General features: G+C 38.1%; 1 protein-coding gene across 3 annotated transcripts in view; it reads right to left on the bottom strand.

The window, feature by feature from the left end:
- Positions 1 to 20,977, bottom strand: part of ANTXR2 (ANTXR cell adhesion molecule 2) — a 163,586-nt gene extending 142,609 nt beyond the window's left edge. Inside the window, exons 1-7 of one of the 3 annotated variants that reach the window (XM_082645107.1) lie at positions 20,110 to 20,977; positions 19,385 to 19,456; positions 17,257 to 17,328; positions 3,567 to 3,648; positions 2,968 to 3,075; positions 2,766 to 2,834; positions 1,889 to 1,969 (exon numbers count right to left, since the gene is read on the bottom strand). In XM_082645107.1, coding sequence (XP_082501233.1) covers positions 1,889 to 1,969; positions 2,766 to 2,834; positions 2,968 to 3,075; positions 3,567 to 3,648; positions 17,257 to 17,328; positions 19,385 to 19,456; positions 20,110 to 20,261 — 636 coding nt within the window. In that variant the 5' untranslated portion in view covers positions 20,262 to 20,977. The remainder of the gene's footprint in view (positions 1 to 1,888; positions 1,970 to 2,765; positions 2,835 to 2,967; positions 3,076 to 3,566; positions 3,649 to 17,256; positions 17,329 to 19,384; positions 19,457 to 20,109) is intronic. The other 2 variants (XM_082645108.1, XM_082645109.1) reach the window with 2 other exon arrangements.
- Between the last annotated feature and the right edge of the window lie 1,723 nt (positions 20,978 to 22,700).

Raw genomic sequence — 22,700 nt, 5'->3', positions numbered from 1 at the left:
AGAGCCTTAAATTTCTACAAAGTGGGCAGAAATCCCAAGCTATTATCATGTTGATAGAAATCTCAACCATTAGTGAGATCAACTTTGATTGTAATGCTCCGTTTGTCTACCTGCCTCCTCTCCCAAGTTACTGCTAGGGTTTCCCCAGAGGCTGGCTTCCCTCAGGATCACTTACAACTCCTTTTGTGACAAAATAGCTGCAGTTTAACTATAATGAGATGATAGCTATACCCATCAGTCCCCTCCAGATGAAATTCAAGAGGCCTTGTTCATAATGTGTGGCTAAAATAACGCAAATTTGTCTAAGTTCATGTTAAATCTTTCGACATAACATACTTGAGCTAAAGTCCATCAAGAACTTCAGGAGAGAAACACTGCAGTTCGAAATTCCATTCTAAAGTTTTCTTATACGAATTTAAAAAGTGAAATTGAACAAAAAAATATAATAAAACAATAACAACTTTATCTCCTCCAGTAGTCAACTACTAATTTTTTGAAGGAGATATTTGTAGCCATACCCCACAAAAATAGAGTTTTCAAAAGCCAATTAGTCACCTGTAGAATTTTGAATTAATCCTTTTATATAGAGAAAAAAATTGCAAAGGGGAAAACCCACAGAGGTCTTTTCTCCTTCCCAGTATAAATATAAAAATAATTGCAAATTCCCAAGTACAATAAAATTCTATTTAAAATACAATACACTGATTTGTTTTTTACAGGGTCAAATTATCCTCCCTTTTGCATTGTCAATACATTTTTCTATATTGTAAAACAAATCACAGTTGTAGAGTATGTACCTTGAATCCACCTACAAAAATATTTATTACTTTTTTACATTGAAATTTTTTCCTGAAACTAAACACATATGTAAGCTCCTAAAATAATTGAATCTCTGTTCCATTCTGCACTAATATTTGGCCTGTCCACTAGTCGTACTGATATGTTTTAGAATCAAATTGTATGTTTTTCCTGAAAAGATCCATTTATTAAGAGAATAAAAGCCTACATACTACCAAAAGCAAATTCAATAAATCTCACTCTGTTTCTGAAAAACATGATTTTTAAAACAAATTTTAAATTCCAGAACCAAATGTCAGAAAAACCCTGAGATTTTTTTTCCTTCAAGAAATACCCAAAGATTAAAGATAAAGCTTTGGCTTAGAGAATATATATTATCCACTTCTATTTTAGGATGTTGTTTACCAAAATATCATAAATACTTAATAGCAACTGCTCCTGGTGCTTCTAGCAAAAGGCAGTAAAATGAAACATAAACCTCAGTTGTGAAAGCCCAGGAGTTTTGCTTTGCATTTCATCACTCCACTTCCCCATACCCTATTTAGGATGGCCCAGATTCTAATGATCACCAGAGACACCTCAACTGAATTCCAAACAGAAATATTATGAGCTCCAGTGAAACTATTAATCATTAAAATGGAAAGAACAACAATTGCAGTCAAATTCTCTGCCACCCGTTCGAGTTGCCTGATAGCTAAGAAATACCATATTTGGAGGAGGAAGCAATCACACATTCCAATCTAAATTTTTATTTTACTCTTCTATAAAGCCTATAAAACTTTCAAGATATCAAGCCAGTGAGGAACTCCATGCTCAAAGCGTGCTCTGAGACTGCTTATGAAAATCTTAAACTTGAAATCACAAACCCAGGCTCACAGAGCTCAATTTGCAAGAATTAATACCAAATCTCACTTAACAAACAAAATCCAGATTTTTTACAATTTCCCTGCATTTGCAATACCCAACAAACTTCCTTCTTAACTTCTTTCTTCAAGGTAATGATCCACTGAACTGGATATCAAGATTACTTCCTATAGTTTAAAATATATATAAAATTACGAGCCTTTCCTAACCCCAGAGAAATACTCACAGAATTAATTATTCCTTTAAGAGCTTGAAATCCACCTTTGACAGGGAAAACTTGTTCCTTAGAATCAGCAATTCTTTCGAGCTTTAGAAAAAAGGAGGAAAATTTAATTGAGAGGTGGTTGAGACATACAACACTTTATACACTTCATTACATGTCAATTACATTCACCTGAAAAATTACACCGGAGGATTAATTAATTAATTCACTGTCAGGAACTGAAGGTGATGGGACTAGTGTTACTCTAAATGCATCACAAAAAAGTGAACTGAGATCAGGCACAGACCCTTTACACTGGCATCAAGTTTCAATTTCAAAACAGCTCAGAGTTCTACTAGCTGTAAATGTCACGAGACACAGGAGTCTCAGTCACACTCAACCAAATATTTAAATGTAAAATCATTTTGTGAGTGGGAAAAAAATGTAATACATAAACCCTCAAAAATTCATGAAAAAAAATTGGTTCTTTAGGGAAAATTATTAAAGATTTCTCCTACACAGACTTCCCAAATCCCTGAACTCCTGAATTGAGTTTTCAAACTAAAACATTTGAACAAGACTTGTCATGATAATCTTGTCAGTTGAGTTAAAGAAGAGGAGTATGCATATTGTTTTAACCCAACAGCTTTTCCAATATTAGTTCCTTCAAATGGAATAAATGTTCAAGAAAATTAGAGTTTTGTCTTCAGCTTGATTAGGTAATGAAGCCTGTCAAATTCAGACATTATTAACCTAGAGCTCAAGACATGGGGCCATTTGTATAGAAAATCTTTAATGACTGATTTGAGTCATAATAAGTCATCAGTGAAAAAAATCTGATAAACTCTCCTTAAGACAGTTATGTGATTTAGATTAAAGGCTGCAGATCTGCTGGACTTACTTGAGCTTGTTCAAAGTCAAGGACACCAACACAATAAACTCTAGCCCCAAGGGACCTGGATATCTTTGCCTATTGAGAGAATGAGAGAGGGACAGAGAGAGGAAGACAGAGAGGTGAATTATTCAAATGTCAGGCTAATACATGCAGAGACATACAGCAAAGTACACTGGGGTGTAAAGAACCGTTTCAGTTCAATACTCACCTCTTTCTCTGCATATGATGGCACCAGACCATCTAACTTCCCATCTGTCAGAGCAATTATGATACTGGAGGTTTTTAAGCCTCCTGCTTTCTCAATTTGTTCATTTGCCTGAAAATGAAGAATAATTGTCCAACTCATAAGTTAATCTTAACTTTTAACCAGCATGTTCCATCAAGCTGAATTTTAAGTCGGACAAAATCAAAATATTATGAACTGGCTTTTAAAACAGGGTATTTTGTGTTAACTATTTTAATTTGAAATATACATATATTCACATTATAGAGTAGTTAGTATAGGGTTTAAATGATAAAGATTTTAGCCTTGGCTGACTATAACCACAAAGAAAATGTGGTTCTCTGAATATAGCCATAGAGTAAATGGAAAATTCCATAAAAGGCAAAATGCCAACCAAACTTTTCTTATCACCATGGTAAATGTTTTCTATCTGTCTTATCCCTAGAACAACTAAAAGCATTTTTTTTTTAATTTTAAGATAAACATGTAATGGGGTCTTTGAGTTTTACTAGAGAGTTATAACTTATTTCATTACAGAGTAAGAAAACATTCTCTCCCATACTCATAAATGTAAAAGAACTTACTAGCTTTAGTCCTGCATGGATGTATGTCTCTCCTACGGGACTAACACGTTTTAAATTGTCCAAGCCTTCACTGATTTTGCCTCTGAAAATAATATAGTATAAAATTAAACAAAAGAAAAATGAAGAAAAATCATAATAAGCACTTCTCAAAAAGCATGGTAGTTTTGCAACTAAAGTTTCTTTAGTAAGAAGGAAAGGAAAGAACATGGGCTTTGAGGGCAGATAACTCCTCATACTTTTTGTCATTTTAATGAGTATTGAACAATGTCTGTATTTTAACCATAAAAAATAAAAGTACTAACAATGTGAAATGTCTTGAAAAAGCCAGGCATATTCTAGGCATTTTGAGCTGAGAACAGATATCTTCTATCACATTTGTTTTACTAAATGCTAAGGAGTAAAACATTTTCCTGCATTCAAAAAAAAACAAGAATGGAGTAGGTCAACTTAAGTGAAAAAGTATTTCTGCAGCACTCACCCCACCTCCCTACAAGTCAGAAATCTTCTGTGTTATCTGCAAATTCCTAAGGCACATTACTTAACCCTTACTTATGGAAATTAACATTTCCTATATTTGTCTCCCAAAGTCTCATGATCTAGTCACTTCTGTGGCTTCTTCTCACCCATCCAGACACCAGCTCATTCTCTTGAATATTGTAGGTACTTAATACATATTTGATGAACAAATGAAAGAATAAATGATTGGATGGATGAATGGATAGATGATAATGGTTCTTGACGGAGACAATATAAATTAAAAAGAGGAAAGATCATAGAATAATCTTTCTCATCATGACTAATTAGTTGTCTCAATGGAGTATGTCTAAACAAAGTATGACTACAATATTAACAGCTATTTTGTGTGTATAAGTAAAAGACCCATTTTTCAGGTTTTTAAAATATAGATTCCAGACACCCCTTTGAAAATAAATCACAAGAATCTTAATGTTTGCTGCCAAAAGAGAAATGAAAAAGACAACTGAAATCCAAGTTTACGCAAACAAATTTTGCATGGTAAAAATCACCTTCTCCATTCAGTTCAGATTCAGCTCATCATTACTTCTGAGAACCAGACAACACCAGCAGAAGACTCTAAGCTGAAAGAACTTGCCAAATGTGGGATTCAGAGTGTTTGGGAAGGTAGGTCTCTGCTAGCTCATTTCACTGGAGGAAGCAGAGCACCTCTTGCTTTTCTATGTATACCCATACCTGCCACCATAATATTCTAAGCTGCTCTGAATTGAATCATTACTTTTACAGCTGCAGAGTCATAAGAGGAAAAGTGTTCCTTGCCCATAGCCAATAACATCAACATACGTTGAGCCCTGGTCTGTCACTTTCCAGAGTAACTACATAATCTGTCAGCCTCTCCTCCATCAACAAGTGTCACCAAATGGGAAATGGAAACCGAAACAAGATAGGGTCTTTGAAGGATCCCAAGAAACTAAAAATAAGTTCTAAATTTCTCTATTGGTAAATGGTAAACTAAGGGGGAAAAAAGTTATGTAGCAGGTGAAAAACACAACTCATCCATCTATACTGTGACTTAAAGAAAACTCTAAGGGAAAGCAAGGGAGAAAATGATAAAAAATAAAAGAAGAAAGAAAATGGGTATGTTAAGGGGATCAGCTCCAATCCAACATCATCTTAGAAGATCAGCTTCACTGAGTCTGGCTTTAACATTATGTCTTCAGCTATGAGGAACAGCAATATCGAAAATACTTTGGTGTTTGTTGTGAAGCTGTTGTTAAGGGTGCTGCTGTCAAGACACACAAAGTCCCCTGTGAGGTCACACAGCAGAAGTTTCTTTGCCATCCCTGAGTAATCACTATATACTTCCTCCTTTCTGCTAACTACAGCTATGTAAACTGTTTCTTGCCCTATCAGGAACCCCATGATAAATTTCTTACTCATTCAGAAAATTCTGCTAAGTTCATAGGGTTATCATATTGCTACATCCTCTTTTCTAAGATCCTAAATTTTCTTTTTATATGTTATTAATTTTCTGCAATGTTATTATATTCTGTGTAGCTTCAAATACTTTTTAGAAAGAGGCAGAATTTAAACAAATAAAATAGGATATGAAACTTCAGTTTTGCAGTTGTTGTTGTTGTTGTTTGTTGTTGCTGAGCATCAGGGGACTAATCAACTCTTTCTTCTTGACTTTATAACTATGTTGATTGAAAAGAGAGAATGAGGCAGGGGGTGGGAGGTGGAGACAAAAACACACTGACTCATTTTTTTAATCTATAAAATTAACACTTTCAGCTCTGTTAGTATCTCTCAAGTTTCTCTGCTGAGTAGGGAAAGGAATGGATAAAAGGGAAGAGGCAGGACAAGAAGACAAGAGAAGGGAAGGGAAGGAAACCACAACTGCCATGCACTGTGCCACATCAAGGGTTTTCTCCATCCATAGAACACTTGGGACTGCGGAAGGTGTGCATGATGTCATAACTAAAATAAAGGTGTATTTTATAAATAGTGGCATAATAAAATGGTTGGCAGAAAATTCTGACTTGCCCAACTAGCACCATAAGGCATAATTTTAAGTACCTTCTACTTGTGACTAAAGATATACATTTATAAATATATCTGTATATTTAACCTGAACTTTTCAATGAGCATCATCTTAACTTTCCAGATTTTAAAGCTCTTTCCAGGTTTCAGTCAATCAGTCTACACACATCTGCTGAGCACCTACCACATGTGAACACTGTGATCCTACACAGTGATATGAGAATGACTCATGCTTAGTCCACAGCCACCTTCACACACATCTCTACAGATGTAGTGTAGTTCTCCCTCTAGCTGGACGCTGGGATCATCTGGAGGGCTTTAAAAAAAATCTCTTCTGGACTAATGGAAGAAATTCTAATCTACTTGGTGTGTGCTGGGGTCAGGGTATTTTTTGGAAATTCCCCATAGTATTCTAATGCACAGCCAGAATTAGGAACCTCTGATCTAATCTAATTTTAAAACCTTTCCATTTTGTTGGAATGATCTTTTCCTTAACTATTTTTCCAGTCAGTTCTTCAATCGAAGGAGTTTTGGGGTAACTAGGATAATCTTTTAAAGTGTAAAATACAGTTTCTAGAATGATATGGTTTATAGCCAGAGAGAACATGGATTATTTCCAAGCCCAATCTCATTTCCTCATCTATAAGATAAGGATGAAAATACCCACACCATGGGGTCATTGTGATGACTAAACAGCACATAATAAGTACTGAGTTAGCTGCAACTACTATGGTGGTTATTGTTGATATTCATCACTCCCCTGTTAGTAGGATTTTGTTCCCTCAGTTTACTTTCTTCTTGATTCCAAGGTGAGCTCACTCAGTAAACTGAGGGTTGAAAATATTTGATATATATCCAGAAAGGAGGAGGGGAAAGGAAAAGAGAAAAGAGGAAAGAAAGTGTTATACTGAAGTTTTAATAAGGAGAAGGTCCTAGAAAGGAATTATATGGAAAGCTACAGAATGAGATGGGAAGACTCAGGGATTGGAGTAAATCAGAGATGAACTGAAACTTTGGTTCTGCAACAAGTAAACCGTGTAACAATCTGCACATATTTAACTTCCTGGAGTTCACTTTCCATATCCATAAAATGTAGATAAGAATGGCTGCCCCAATGGAGTTTTCATTCACTCATTCCATAGAGATTTATTACATGCCTACTATCATGTTTAAAATATAATGTTATTTGGCAGCTTTGAGCATTAAGAAGGTAGTGGGCACCTGTACAGAAGGGCTGTTAGAGGGGATAGACAGGAGAAAGGAAGTGAATAGTGCCTAAAACAAACACTCTTCATTACAGTTTGTCCTCTGCACTGCTATGTTGCTCTTCTAGAAAACCTATAAATGGTGGCAGACTGGATTTGAGGTAACAGATGGCACGATGGATAAGACTCCAGGCTCTGGACCCAGAAAGCTCCAGCCAATTATCTAACCTTTGCATCCTTCAGTTGTTTCATGTTAAGCAAAGGTAACACCAACACTAACTCCACAGGGCTACTGTGAAAATCAAAGGAGTTAATGCATATAAAGTGTCTGGTACAAAGTGAGTGTCACATAGATATTAGTTATTGTTCTTTTAACACATAACGTGTCAGGGACTGAGCAAGGTCGTCTGCCAGCTCACCCTCAGTTCTTTCATTATGCATCAAACCATGAACACAACCCACAGGTCAAGCATGGGGCCTTGGCCACCTTAATTCCCAGCTCTAACACTTACTAGCCTTAGTAACTTTGTGACTTTGGTAAGTTAAGTACCTTCTCTGGGCATGCATTTCTCCCATCTGAAAATGGGGATATTGATAATACTTATGTAGTGGAGTTGTTATAGAAATTAAAGAGACTACTATATGTAAATAGTTAGTACACTGAATGGCACCTAAGTGTTCAATAATCAATACCAACTGTTTATATCAATTCACGGTACCCCTGTCTCTTACCCATAGAAGGGAATGTAAGTAGGAATTATCAGCTTTGTTTGTCACAGTTGGGAGCCTCATTTGAGAACTTCCCTTCACTAGTCCCTCATAAAACACATAGAATTTTTAAATTTTATATTAAGTTATACAAACTCCAAATCATATGCATAAGTATTCAGTACTGCTCTTGAACAGCTGAGTACCAACAATCCTAAAATGTATCCCTTTTATAGCACAATTTTAAAATATTTTAGGAAAATTGTCATTTCTAATAAATAAAACTTCAATTCTCACATTTCTACATATTAATTCTTAAGACTTTGAGAGTTTGAATTTAATAATACTATTCAAAATCACAAAGGTAAAGGGAAATGTGGCCATCTATTCTAACCTAACTCAAGGAGGAAATAATGTTAATATTAAAATAATAAAAGAGAAAGTATTAATGTTATTAATAAACAGTTTTAATTTATATAAAAGAATAAGAGAAATGAGAGTGCAAGGCTAATAATAAATAATAAAAGTAAATATAACCTGTCAGTCAAAATTTGCTGACATGGGTTATGGGTTACACCAAAATCTAAAGACCAGTGCCAAAATTACCAATCTACTTTGTTATTTTGGTTACACACAAGGTTTTTTTTTTTTTTTTTCTCCAAGCTGGCTTGCTTATTTCTGAAAGAGATTCATCTTTGGAATTTCATTATTACTTTCTTGATAAACTATGGTAGATAATCTCCAAATATGACCTCCATCAATTCCTTCCCACTCTATATGTGCCCACTCTCCCATCAAGAGATGGAATTTATCCCCACCCCTTTGAATCTGGCCCAGCCCTGTTACTGCTTGGCAATAGAACAAGGTAGAAATGATATTCTTAGACAGCTAAATTCAACCCTTAAGAGAACTAGAGACTTTGCTTCCTTCATCTTATAATACTTGCTCTTGGAATGCTCTTTCAGAACCCAGTTATCATGTGTGAGAAGTCCATGCCACATGCAGAGGTCACATGGAGGAGAACCAAGTTATCCCAGCTCTAGGTGTGCTTCAGAATCAACAACCACCCTCTGTGACTATAGCACACCAGAAAACATCATATGGGGCAGAGAAACCTTCCATTTGAGCCATCAACTCACAGAATTGTGAGAGATAACAAAATTGTTGTTTAAGTCACTAAGTTTTGGGGTGCTGTTCTATGATCACCGTGCCAACTCCATGCCTAAGCCTTAATAAGGCATGGGAGTGTTTCCTTTTTTGTACCCTTGGTAGCTAGCTGCCATATAAAAACTTTAACTATCCTGAGACCACCATGCAGAGGAGGAAACCTAACCTAGCCATGTGCAGAAGCCACATGGAGGAGAATGAAGACTCCAGTCCACAGTCCTAGCTGAGCTCCTAGACAACAGCCAGCACGAGCACCAACTTGCTAGCCACCTGGGTGAGGTCATTTCAACTCTTCTAGCCATTTCAGCTTCCCAGCTGACAACACGTGAAGCATGAGAACTGCCCATTCAATGCACAATATCATGAGAAACAATAAATTGTATTTATACCACTAATTTTAGGGTAGTTTATTATGCAGTAATAGATAGCCAAAATAGAAATTGTGACTAAGGTAAAAGATAAATGACCTTGAGAAGATTGACAGTAAATACTGGAAGAGCAGTAAGCAAATTGTTATTGGAGGCTCAGTTTCATGTTCATGTCTGCTGCATTCCATTGGTTAAATTTAGTAAGCCATAGGCCCAACCCAGATTTTTTAAATTATATATTTAAATTAAAAATACTTACATACACATATATTATATATATTATACATATTACATATATAATCATGTATACACATGTATGCATATATGTTGTATGTATTCTGTGTTTCATTGGAGGTCACAGAAGAGCAATCTATCACAAAAGCTAAAAGCTTCATGCATCTACACTATCAAATGTCAATTTAGATAACTGCATAAGCATAAATGCTATAGGTATTTATATCATAGGTCAATTAGCTATAGGTGTTTATATCATAGGTCAATTCTGTTCTTTATCCTCAAGAGAATATTAGCCAGAGATATTAGTCCTTGAAATGAAAAAAACTGCAAACAAAATGTAGGAATACAAAAGAATTTTATAATTAGTCAGTTACATAACAATCAAATGTTTCTCTTGGAAGGTAAAAGTTAGTAGATTGAGTAAAATATGAAACAAAACAATGTTCTCAAGATGTTATTCATGTCTATACAAATGACTTAGAATCCACTTAGCACTGTACTTTACCTGAGCTATTATGTACAAAGCATTTAGCAAAATGTCTGATACATAGTAAGTGCTCAATGAACTTTACTACTTTCCTCTCCTTCCATTAATAAACCACAATATTAATTAGTCTGACAAAATTAGAAAAATTACATGTGGGGAAATTTATTCATTCATTCAAATACTATACCCGTCCTAGCTATCTATTTAATTGAGTCATTATATACTGCTATACAACCTACTGTATGAAGGACAAATTGCCAAAAAAAAAAAAAAAATTCCCTACTAGCTCCTCAACTTAAAATTTTTTAAAGGTTTCAAAAGAGTAAAAGATGATTTTTCCCGACACAAACATTTCTAATACATCCCAAGTTACATCTTAGTAACTTGTACTTTATATAAAACCTAGCTTATTCTTTATTTAACATGTCACTCTAAAGCCAATATATGCCAAGGTCTCTGTGGTCCAGATTCCAGACCAATGAATCCAAGGTAAAGTCCTAGATTAAAAAATACCTGCTTAAAAAATGCCCCACACAATCTGGGTTCGTGAAAATTTTTTCTCCAATTTAGTCTACACTTACCAAAGTGTGGTACACAGATCACACCTAAAGTTCACATCTTCTGTATCTTGAATGTTTATACTCCATTTCCCCATTCAATGCTTACTGGGCCATGAGAAACCAACTCCTGCATTTTACCACCTCAGTGTGCCAGGTCTGTCTTCCAGGCACAAGCAACAATGTATTTAATTTTCTAGAACACACTCATTAAGCAGATATGGGACTTCACTGAAAGTAACTATTCACATATGCTCGACCAGAATCCGAGTTGCTGCCATGCCCGGACCTCTCAGGATTACCAAACGTGTGGCCAAAACTGACTTTTCTAAACAGGAATAATTACTTCCCTGATAGAATCAAAACAAAAACAATAGAGTCACTTCCTCTCACCGAGTCACTGGTTTGTAAGAGAACAGAATACATTTAGAGGATGAATACGTCTTTGAATTCTGACAATTCTGACTAACTGTGAAAACTGGAGAAGGGGGAACAGAGAGTCTGAGGCAGTTCAGTGGTTAGGTGGTCATGCTCAGGAGCCACACCCAGGTGTGAATTCTGGCTCTGAATCCTTAGCTGTGTCACTTTAAGCAAAGTCACTTGACTTCTCCAAACTTCTGCTAGAATCCTGGCACATGATGGTGATGATGTGGTACAATGATAACCTCCAAATCCCATTTCAACCTCAGTCTCCTTCCCAACCAGTCATCAATTAGGCCTTCTCATGCATTATATGCATTTAATCACCCCAACATTTCTATATGGTAGGAATGATTAGCTCCTTTTAGCAGACAAGCGAATTGGGCAGCAAGAGGTGAAATAACTTGTCCAAAGTCACACAGCTAATATACAGCTCCTATGTCTTTCTGACCCAAAGTCCAATCCTGGTGTTTTCATTTTAACAAGGAGCCTTCAGGATCCTCCAAGTTAACAGCTGAATGTGCTCTATTCCTAATGCTTACTCTTTCCAACCCTTGAGTTCCATTTTGATTCCACGATAGCTGTCTCTGGCTACAGAAGTCAATAACATTTATTTTTAATTTAAGTATTTGTTTAATTTTTTACAAATAGTGTTACATTGTCATTGAAATAAAATTGAATAACCTAGATGTATGGAAATTTAAAACATGAAGGCTCTCCCCACCCTGAATCTCACTGCTAAGACAATATTGTTGTTAGCAACTTGTTGCTCAACTTCCAGACTTTTTTCCATGTATTCATTATTATACACACACACACACCATAAAAACAGGTAAATTTTTGGTTTGTTTTGATTTATCATCTTTAACAGAGTATTCTGCAACTTGCTTTTCTCAATTAGTATATCTTAGATATATTTTCATGGTGATATATATGGATTTTCCAATTCTTTGAATAACTGTATAGCATCCCATTTATAGTATCATCAATTGACGAGCATTTAGATTTACTACAATTTTCACTATAATGAACAATGCTGCAGTATTTAATTTTGCGCATACCTATCTTTGCACACTGGTGTTAGTATTTCTGTAGGGTATAGTCCTAAAAAGTAGAATTGCTGATAGCAGACTTCTAAACTTTTACAGATACTGACAAATTTCACTGCAAAATGAATGAACCAATTTATAAATTACCAACTCTTATAAAAGACTATTTTATCACAAGTAAATTTTTAATTCAGATTTAAAGGAATTAGAAGAAATCCTTTCAAATAATAGAAATGTGTATATTATTTACATTTTCATATAAATTTAATCAAATGACTTCTCTTTAATTTCCCACAAGTTTGCCTAAGGAATATTTTTTCCTAAGTAATTGATTATTATTCTCAGGTCAAACAATTTTATGACTTTTTCAATTTGGGGACAAAAAGAAAGTTGAAAATGTTTGTAACTGATCTATAACAATAAAAATGAGAAAATTAGCAAATACAAGTCATCATTTATCACCTCTCAAGGAGAGAAAATATATGATAGCAGTTAATAACTCAGATTCTAGAGTCAGACCAACTCAATCATTCATTCAACAAATATTTACAAGCATCTAGTATGGGCCAAGCCCTGTTCTAGGTGTTAGATATATGGGTGAAGGTAAACAAGACAAAGAGGACCCCTCTGCTCTCATGCAGTTTACATTAGGGTTATGGAGATAAAATAAATTGATTAATTAACAGAACAATTTCAAAAAGTGATAACTAAATAGAGTATTGTGAGACGTTACCAGGGAGGTGAGGCAGGATTTCTTTACACCTGATGGTGAGGCAAGGCTTCTCAAAGGAGGTGATGCGTGGGATGAGGCCTCAATAACAAGCATGAGCTGGTCAGGGGAAGATGTGGGGCAGACAAAGAGCAAAAGTGCTAGTGCAGAGAGAAGGTTGGTCCATTCAGGGAATGGAAAAATGGCCAGTATACAAAACTATGGTATATAATGTTGTAGGAAAGGTTTGGGTGAGCAAGCAGGTAGGGCTTTTAGGCCATTGGGAAATGTGTGCTTTCTATTCTAAGCCATTAGATTGTCTTAAGCACAAGAGGGGCATGATCTATTTTACACTTTAAGAGACCATTCTGGCTAATATACTCCCCACCACTGATTAATTGTGTGTTTTGGACAAGTTACATTATCTTTCTTAGCTTCAGTTTCCTCACTTATAAAGTTGAGATAACAGTATCTGTTAAATGGAGTTGATATAAGGGTTAAGTGAAGTAATGAATGGAAAGCATTTTGCACAATATCTAGCACATAATAATTGTTCACTAAATGTTTTTGATTAACTCACTTTTACATCATTAAGATTATATTAAGCAGAACTAAGCATAATTCACTACCCCCAATTTTGCAACACAATAGCTAAGAATATCCTTTAAAATTAGTCCTGATTCAAATTCTCTAATATTGAGAGGTTGGATATTTCCATATTGAACCAATAGTCAGCACTTTCCTCTTACCTGATCCTATAATACAGCCCTGAGCTATATGTGTTTGTGTATGTGTTTGTGTACACAAACAGCCCCCTACTGTCACATAGATTATTCATCCTTGTGTTACCTCCAGAGTCCACAATGCTCAATACATCATATACAGATAAGGCAGACAAAGTAGGTAGGTAGGTAGGTAGATGGATGGACTAACAGATATATGGAAGATAAAAATCATGGGAGCAAAAGAAAAGAAGAGAGTGTTTCAAATTGAATTATTCAAAATAATAATATTTTTAAATCATGAGTATATAAAATGCATAACTGATCATTTCTTGTCATGTTTATTATTCTATTCATGCATTTACATAGTACCGAATTCATGCTGAAATACTAACAGAAGACACAGCCCTACTGTAAGGACTTACTGCCTTCCCATCTTGCTTCATCTCTACTGAAAATATTTAGCAACACTCTGAGAAACATGAAAGAGGTACTTCTCATATTTACCAAGGTACTGACGAATTATAAGTAATAGAACCAAAATTGTGAAACCTGCTATATTTGACCTTTGCATTTTCCATGCACTCAGATCTCTTATTGTGACATCAAGAAAGTTTATACATAGAATTCCCCTTTCTAGGCTCTTGAAACAAGGATCCCCAACAGTTGTGGAAACATCTGTTCAGTGATCTTGCATCTAAATATGTGAATGATTTCTACACACTTAAAATTGTATAATGGACAAAAAGTGACATTATGTCCAAATATAGAGGACCACAGAAATTTGAAAAGTCATTGATTTAATTAAATAAAATTAGTAAAGTAACAACTAGGTTTAGAAAATAATCCTTTAGGGCAGACTGTTCTGTGATATACAAAAAACTATTCTATGCATTGTCTTATTTTTGATCCTCACAAATCTCTTAAGAAAACATGGTAGATTATGTCTGCAGTTTATAAACATAAAAACTGACACACTGAGTAGATGATTTACCCCAAGTCTCTAATCAGTAGTAGCAAAACTGGAACTCTAACCCAGGCTTTCTCAGTGTACATTCTGCCACCCCAAAGTAATGCAACGTGCCAAATCATGCAATTTGTTAAAGCTGAACTTATTTCTATTTAAAAAGAACCAGAGGAGCCAACTATATTGGAAAAAAATAAATAAAGTGCAAGTAGCATTATTAAAAATCCTCCTGGAATTTTATTATAAATCCTTTCAAGCAGGATAATAATCCCTTTATATAAGCATAATTCCTCCTGATCATTAAAATACTACATACTCCCTAGCTGCAGATAACAATAATAGCAACAACAAAGCTCTCATCTCTTGAATACATGTATGCCAGACTCTGTCCTACATTCTCCACATTCATTGACTTCAATTCTTACAGCAAACTTATGAAGTAGGTATTATTATTATTATCACCACCATCATCATCATCACTATATAGATGGAAAAAACTGAGGCATAAAGAGGTTAAGTAACTTGTCCATGACCATTTGGCAAGTAAATGGGTTCAGCAACATTTAGGTGCAACATTACGCTGCCTTTTGAAATAGAAGATTCTTTATCCCATTCTAATCTCTTCCCTATCAGATTCAACCAATGATAAGGGAAGAATCTCTAGTTGAGATGAACACGATTTAAACCCTTTCCATGCATGTTTATGCAATACCAATCTTGCCGACCTGTGACTATACTTTATCAAAGTGCTGAAGGATTCACATGTAAAGTACCTAACAGAGAACCTGGCACAATGTATGCAGTTGACAATTACTGGGAGTCTACTATGTGTCTGACATTATTCTAAATCCTTTTCTCTATACATACTCCATGAATGTTAACTTGGTTCTTTTTTTGTCCTAATGGATAGGCTGAATCAAGAGTTGTTTCTTTGGAAATTAAGCTGGGCAATAGAGAAAACTTATTTTCATGAAGGCAAGGACTGTTATATCAATGGGTATAAAAAGCTGTTGTATATGGGTTGTTAGGGACTACTGTTGCTCTGGCCCTTGATGAGACCCAGATGCACATAAAAAAGTATGAGAGGAAATATCAATGAGGACTGAGGTCATAAGCTGGACTCCCCACCTACAGAGAGATTTCCCCTCCAGGAAAAGTAAAACTTAAAGCACAAAGAAATTAGAAGTTTGATTGATTTTCCAAATCAATTATGTGAATTTTAAATGTTATCACTCTGAGTTCCTTTAAATATTATGCTTTCTTGACTTTTTTTTTTTTTTTTTCTTGCAGTATGCGGGCCTCTCACTGTTGTGGCCTCTCCCGTTGCGGAGCACAGGCTCCGGACGCACAGGCTCAGCGGCCATGGCTTGCGGGCCCAGCCGCTCTGCGGCACGTGGGATCTTCCCGGACCGGGGCACGAACCCGTGTCCCCTGCATCGGCAGGCAGACTCTCAACCACTGCGCCACCAGGGAAGCCCTCTTGACATTTTTAAAGGAAAAAAAAAAAACTACTTTAAAGACAAAACTTTTCAGAAATCCACATATTATGTAAAAAAAGATACAACAGCCTCCCTTGCTAAAACTACAGTTTGGAGAAATTTGATTTCAAAATAACACTAACTCATTCATTTATTCAACAAGAATTGAGCAAGAACTATCTTGCATACTTTGTGTTAAATGAAGTAGACATAAAAATGAAGTAGAGGGCTTCCCTGGTGGCGCAGTTGTTGAGAGTCCGCCTGCCGATGCAGGGGACGCGGGTTCGTGCCCCGGTCCGGGAGGATCCCACATGCCGCGGAGCGGCTGGGCCCGTGAGCCATGGCCGCTGGGCCTGTGCGTCCGGAGCCTGTGCTCCGCAACGGGAGAGGCCACAACAGTGAGAGGCCCGCGTACTGCAAAAAAAAAAAAAAAAAAAAAAAAAAATGAAGTAGAAAATCTCCCTTCCCACTATGGAAAGAACCATTCTTTAAAATATGTCAGTGACTACTTCTAACTTGCCACAGTGATGAGTCCAAATGACACAGAAATGGTCATATAAAATACTACGATATTGGTTTGGGAAAAAAAAAAAAAACATACACACACACACACACATGAAAATGAAAGCAAGTTCCTTTATAAAGGTAAACATATTCAGCATCAGTGGACCTCAGAGTAAGACTGGAGATTCAGGATGTCTGCTCAATCTAGTAGATTATCCAAATGGATCCATATCTTTCTCCTCCCTAAAATTCTTCCAATACCTGGTTGATTAATATATTACATCTAAACATGAAAGATGTAGAAGTACTTACAGTAACAGAGACGGGAAAAGTGGGAGGTAGTAAATACACAACTAAGGCAGAGATATGGGTTTCATTGTACATTCCATAGCCAATATGAATGATATTGATTTTCAGATTACCTGCTCTTTTATATTATTCATACCTCCTTTTTCCTCTATTACTGAAGAGGACGAAATTGTCTGTGCACTTGCTTGATTCCACTGAGAGGCCTGAATCACCACTTGGAAATATCAATCATTCCTTTAAGATTAGTCTCTGCTAAAAGCCTGCAGTGAAACGATAATGTACTAACCTGTCTCCAGTTAATGGCAAAATAATGGTTGCTTGAGAAGAAAACACAATGAAAGATAATCTCATTTGAGGGCTGCAAAATAAGAAAAGAGGCAGTTAAAACATTTTTAAAAGAAATATTGATATAATACAGATGTATAGCTAGGGAGTCTCATTTAAAATCAGTCTCACTGAATGGCCCAGGCTTCTTTTAAATGGAACTCCCTAAGTAGATACACTTAACTCTGCTCAAGTGTATATGCATATGTCATTTACTGCATATGTCATTTTGGATTTAGTCAGTGCTTCTCAGCACTCAAGCACTCCTCCCTGACCCATAGGACTGTTTAGGTAGAGGATAACTAGCAAGATGAATTCTAGGCCAATGGAAAATTTTTGTAGAAAGTGCTTCTTCCTTTGATGCTCTATCTCATCTCCTTCTAGGAGGCCAATCCCTTCAGAGTGATTATCATTAGCAATTTTAGGGTTGGAGGGCAGTCCATTTGATTTAATTACCACAGATATGAAAGGAGTTCATACAGAAGTTATCCTGAAGTAAGATTACTTAAAGTGTGTCATGGACAATGTGAAAGAGAAGAACAAATCACATTTTGATTAGACATTTTCAATTTTCCAAGTCTCAAATATCACACTCCAGTTGGCAACAACTGCCCTGGTTAGCTACACCTTTTAAGCTTTAAGCCTTGATCTCACAGAATGGTTCTAGTTTCGAAGACACTCTATGCAAATCTTACTAAGATCTGAAACTGAAGATGTGAAAGTAAGACCTACAAACTGAAGAGCAGAATGATGTCAAAGGGTTATACATATTTGAAAAGTCATTCTCTTCAGCAGTCACCCTTTATTTACTTTCTACAATGCACTGTTGGTTAGTAACTGAGCAACTAAACTTGAGCCAGAGAACTGTGTATTATAGAATTAAAATTTGTAAACCAGACCAAATAAGAGCCCCACTTCTTGGAAATATACTGAAATGACCCACTGCTTTTGATCAAAATCTATGGGACTCTGCACACTCTTGGATTAAATCAGAAAATTTATAAACAACTCTTTCTTCTGCCTTTGACATTTAAGGATATAGGGCCTTGTTTATTTTTCTCTCCTAGACAAGTTTACCTCAGACCTTGTCCAGAAATGAGTGTTATACTTGGCTTCTTAAGCAGGAGACTGATGATTAAACATGGACAAGCATACATTTTTATAGGGATAAACTTACTGCTGCCAATAACTAAAAGCAAGGATTGCCTAGGCCTCTACAGATTGTTTGAAGTTACTTGCAACATGACTTTCAAAATGTTTTGATCATCCAAGCCTGTTTTACAGAAAACATTTGGGCTAACAAGACTGAAAGAAGCAATATTTAATGATACAGCTCCTTTTCATGTCCTTTCCATTATCTTGATAAACTTGCATTTGCTCATTGCACTTTTTCTTCTAAAAAAAATAAAAGGAGAAAAAAAAAGCCTCAAAAGACTAGTGTCCTAAGGTTATTTTTAAATAGGGATGCCACTAATTCCTGGTTACCTCTAAATAAGAGAGTAAGCTGGATTTCATAGCAGTTATGCTTTTTATAGGAGAGAAACCAATCTTTCCTAGTAAGGATTATTGCATATATAGAACAGTTAAATTTTAAACCAGCCACACGCCCACATATTGCGTAAACACACATCGTTTCTTTAAACACACTCAAGTGCCTTTCCTGGTAGTGGGTTATTAACACGTGTTCATTTGAAGTTTACCAACACTTATTATTTTCTTAATGAGGACCTCAACAATGCTAAGAATTGTATGGAAAGGAAAAAATATTATGGATACTATTAGCATAAAATTTTTAATGTGGTAAATTATGAGAAAGCATAACTGAAATTCAGAACAGATGAAAATTCAGAAAGGAAAAGACATTTGTAATTGTATCTGAAGATACTTCCCCAGACACTGAGCCAAGTTTCTGGGATCCAGATGAAAAAAGCCCTCAACAACTAAAGGGCTGTCCTAATAACAGCATGTGTGTGATAAGACCCTGAGGCACTTAAAAATCAACATTTCAGTAAAGGCTTTCCCTGCAAATCGTTTCCAACTTCCCTCCACATTAAACTCCCCTGCTTAGAAATGGAAAGTGGGAGAAATACCTCACAAATCTCTCTGTAAGTTGCTGGACAAAATTGTAAATTTCAATCCAGTTATTTGCCACACTCCCAGACCTGAAAAAGGAAATTGAACTGATCATAAAAGCAACACATCTACTGGGGCCTAATCTGACCTCTTCTTCAAGCTAAATCACAGCATCAGCATCTGAAACTTAGGTGATACGAGAATCTAGGAAGCCAACCCATCTTCAGGGACCGCCTGCCTGCTAATTGTTTAGAGTAGGATCCCAGCTTTTCAAAATAAACACAGCCTTCCTTAGAAGGAAACGCAAACCACACTGGGTATGTTAACCTTAGACTTTGCCTAGCTACAATGAAAGCGCTGTGATCAGGATAAACCCAGGCAAACTTTAGCCAGCGTGAGGCGCTGAGGACAGAGGGGCCGAGAAAGAGTCTTGTCTGGGTCACAGGGTCGCAGAAGGCTATCCCAAGTGGCCGCACTCCCATTTCCCAAGAAACTCCACAACTGGCCAGCAGTGACTACCCATCTCCCAGCGAGCCTAGCAGCTCCGGGATCCTCCTATCACCCCGCAGCCCGCACAGATCCGAAAGCGCTAGCTTTTCGGACAGAGATAGCAACAGGGCACCCATCACTGGGTTACCCACACCCCTCCCCAGGTCGCACATACATCTCAGCCTCCCCAGCCACAGCTCACTACCCAGTGCCACTCTCACCAGAAGACCCTGCATCTCCCTCCCGCACTCACTTGTCCAGGACGAAGTAGAGATCAAAGGCTCCACGGCAGGAGGGCTGCTCCTGGGCGCTCACCAGCCCCCCAGGACCGCTGAGAGCTAGCAGCCACAGCCCGGGGACCAGCCAGCTCCGGGGACTGCGCGCCGGGGAGAGCCCCGCCACCATCCTGCGGCCAGGGGTCTGCGACTCCCTCCTGCTCGCAGCCCCGTCTGCTCGACTCGGTGGCGACGCTAGGGTGGTAGGAGTTACCAGGGACGCACCCTAGGCTGGGGGATTGCGAGCAGCTAGGGCGCCGGCGCCTGGGTCAGCAGGACCTACTAACTGACAGAGGGAGGGAGACCGGGAAGGAGGGAGGTCCTAGGAGGACAAAGGGAGACTCCGCAACCGCCGCAGCTGCCGCCGGAACTCTTGACGAATCCCAGTGGAAGAGCGATCCAGTCCTCCCCCTCCCGATTCCGGAGAGTTCCTGCAGACAATAAGGGCCCTCGGCGACAGCTTGCAAGAGAAGTTCCTCCCCGGCCTCTGGTCGAGCCTCTAGCGCCAGCCTGGAACCCGGACCGAGAGTTCCAGTCCGCTGGGAGGGCTCGATTCCGGCTGCTGCAGCGCGAAGCGGGACAGGCACCCCCGGGACGCGGCCGCCGCCGCGCAAACTTGGAGTGGAGACCCCTCTCTTCTGGTTCCCTTCCTCCGGCGGCCCAACTCCGCTCTGCACTCCAAACTTTCTTCCTCTTACTCCACTCCGGCACAGCGCAGCCAGGCGGTCCCCTTTAGGGGAGGAGGCTGAACTGGCCCCGGGACTGGTGGCTCCGGAGAAGCCACTCACACACAGCAGGCCAAAAGCGCGATCTGGCCGGGTTCCGGCAGTGTCAGTGTGCGCCCGAGGGCGGGGCCTGATCCGAAGGCCGCCGAGCCACACACACGCACGCTTGTGGGTTGGTGCCGAGCTGAAGATGACTAACGCTTGTCAGTTTTTGGAAAGGGGATAAGTAGTTTAGAAAAACAGATGTCCTCTAGAAACTAAACATCTCCGTGTATCCCGCAGCCTCGGCCTATTTCAGCAGCTGTGCAGAGCAGCCCTCGCCGTGGTTTGGGAAACTGAAGTCCAGCCATCCCAAGAGAGGCGATGACCCCCGCACTCTGCCCCACCCCCATGACCACAAGCACACTTGCTGCATTGCTACCTAAGGAAGGCAATTTCCTCTTTTTCTAGAAACCTACTTGGTTGTTTCATCTCACCAAGCCTAGAAACCAGCATGGTGGGGGGAATGGGGGTGGGGTCGGGGGTGGGAACTGAACTCTTCAGGAGTGGACAGTTGTACCTCAGAATATTTCATCCCACTGTCATTTATCTCAAGCTCCAGATATTAAGCATCGCATCTTGCAGCAAGCTAGGCCACCCTTGCCAAACTGTGCAGGAGCAAAAGTTTGCAGGCGTTCGGACTCTCTGCTTACTCATTTTGCATTCCCTCCCTCCTCCCCCACCACACCTGTGACACCTGCCTTCCCCTGACGGAAACTGGCTTTTAGAAGCTACCAATCTCACTGGTATAAACACCAATGATTGACAGTAATGTGAAGTGTCACCTCCTCCTTTTCATTTGAATTAAATCAAGGCTTTACCATCAAAAGTTCTTATACTACCTAATCACATATCGTCTTGGCAATTCTATTGGTTGTCCTGCGTATCTAACTTTTCATTTACATAATCTTTGACAACAATCTACAACCAGATTTGCAAGCTCCCTGAAGATAGAAACCTGCCACTTTAACAAAGATTTATTAAGTACCTACTATAGACACTGTTCTAGGACCTAGAGTTAAGGCTCCGAACAAGATGACAAGCCCCAGTTTCCACGAAGCTTGCAGTCTGGTTGAGGAGGAAAAACAGATAAAAATACGTAAGTAAATGTCTGTATTAGAAGGTAGTTTGCAGAGATTTAATATATGGTAATATGATAGAGAATGACCAACTAGATGACTAACACAAAGAAGGTAGCCATTCCAAGAACTAGAGGGGGAAACATTCCCAGCTTCTCCAACTTACCATAAGTATTAACTTAGAACATTCAAGAAACAGAAAGAAAAAACAGTGTGGCTAGAGGTTTGTGAGAAAGAGGAAGTAAGAGAAGTAGGCAGGGACTAGTATATGTGCTTTGTAAACTGTGGTAAAGAATTCAGATATTTTATATTGTGTGACTGGAGCCCATTAAAGGCGTTCCAGGGGTGGGGAATACGATAAAGTGATATAATCTATGTTTTTCAAAGATCATTCTAGCTGATGTGACACACTGAATTTGGAGACAGCAAGAATGAAAGCAGGAAAACCAGTCAGGAGGCTACTGCAGGATCAGGACACAATAAAATGGTACCTTGGACCTTATAGTGGCTGAACTGAGAGATATGAATGGATGAGAGCTTCAATAAATACAGGTAGATCCCCAGTTTGGAAATGTCTGCCACTTAGAGATGGAAATTCCACTATCATCCACTGGATCCACCACTTTATACCTGATGGGGGGTAGGGAGGGTTCTGATGGGGCAAGTGGCTGATTGAGTGGAAGATAACTTACACTTTTGTTAGAAAGAAATGCAAATCCTCCATTG

Source organism: Mesoplodon mirus (genome assembly GCF_964341445.2).
Source record: "Mesoplodon mirus genome assembly, chromosome: 2".
Taxonomy (NCBI): domain Eukaryota; kingdom Metazoa; phylum Chordata; class Mammalia; order Artiodactyla; family Ziphiidae; genus Mesoplodon; species Mesoplodon mirus.
This window is presented reverse-complemented; position numbering and strand designations above follow the sequence as displayed.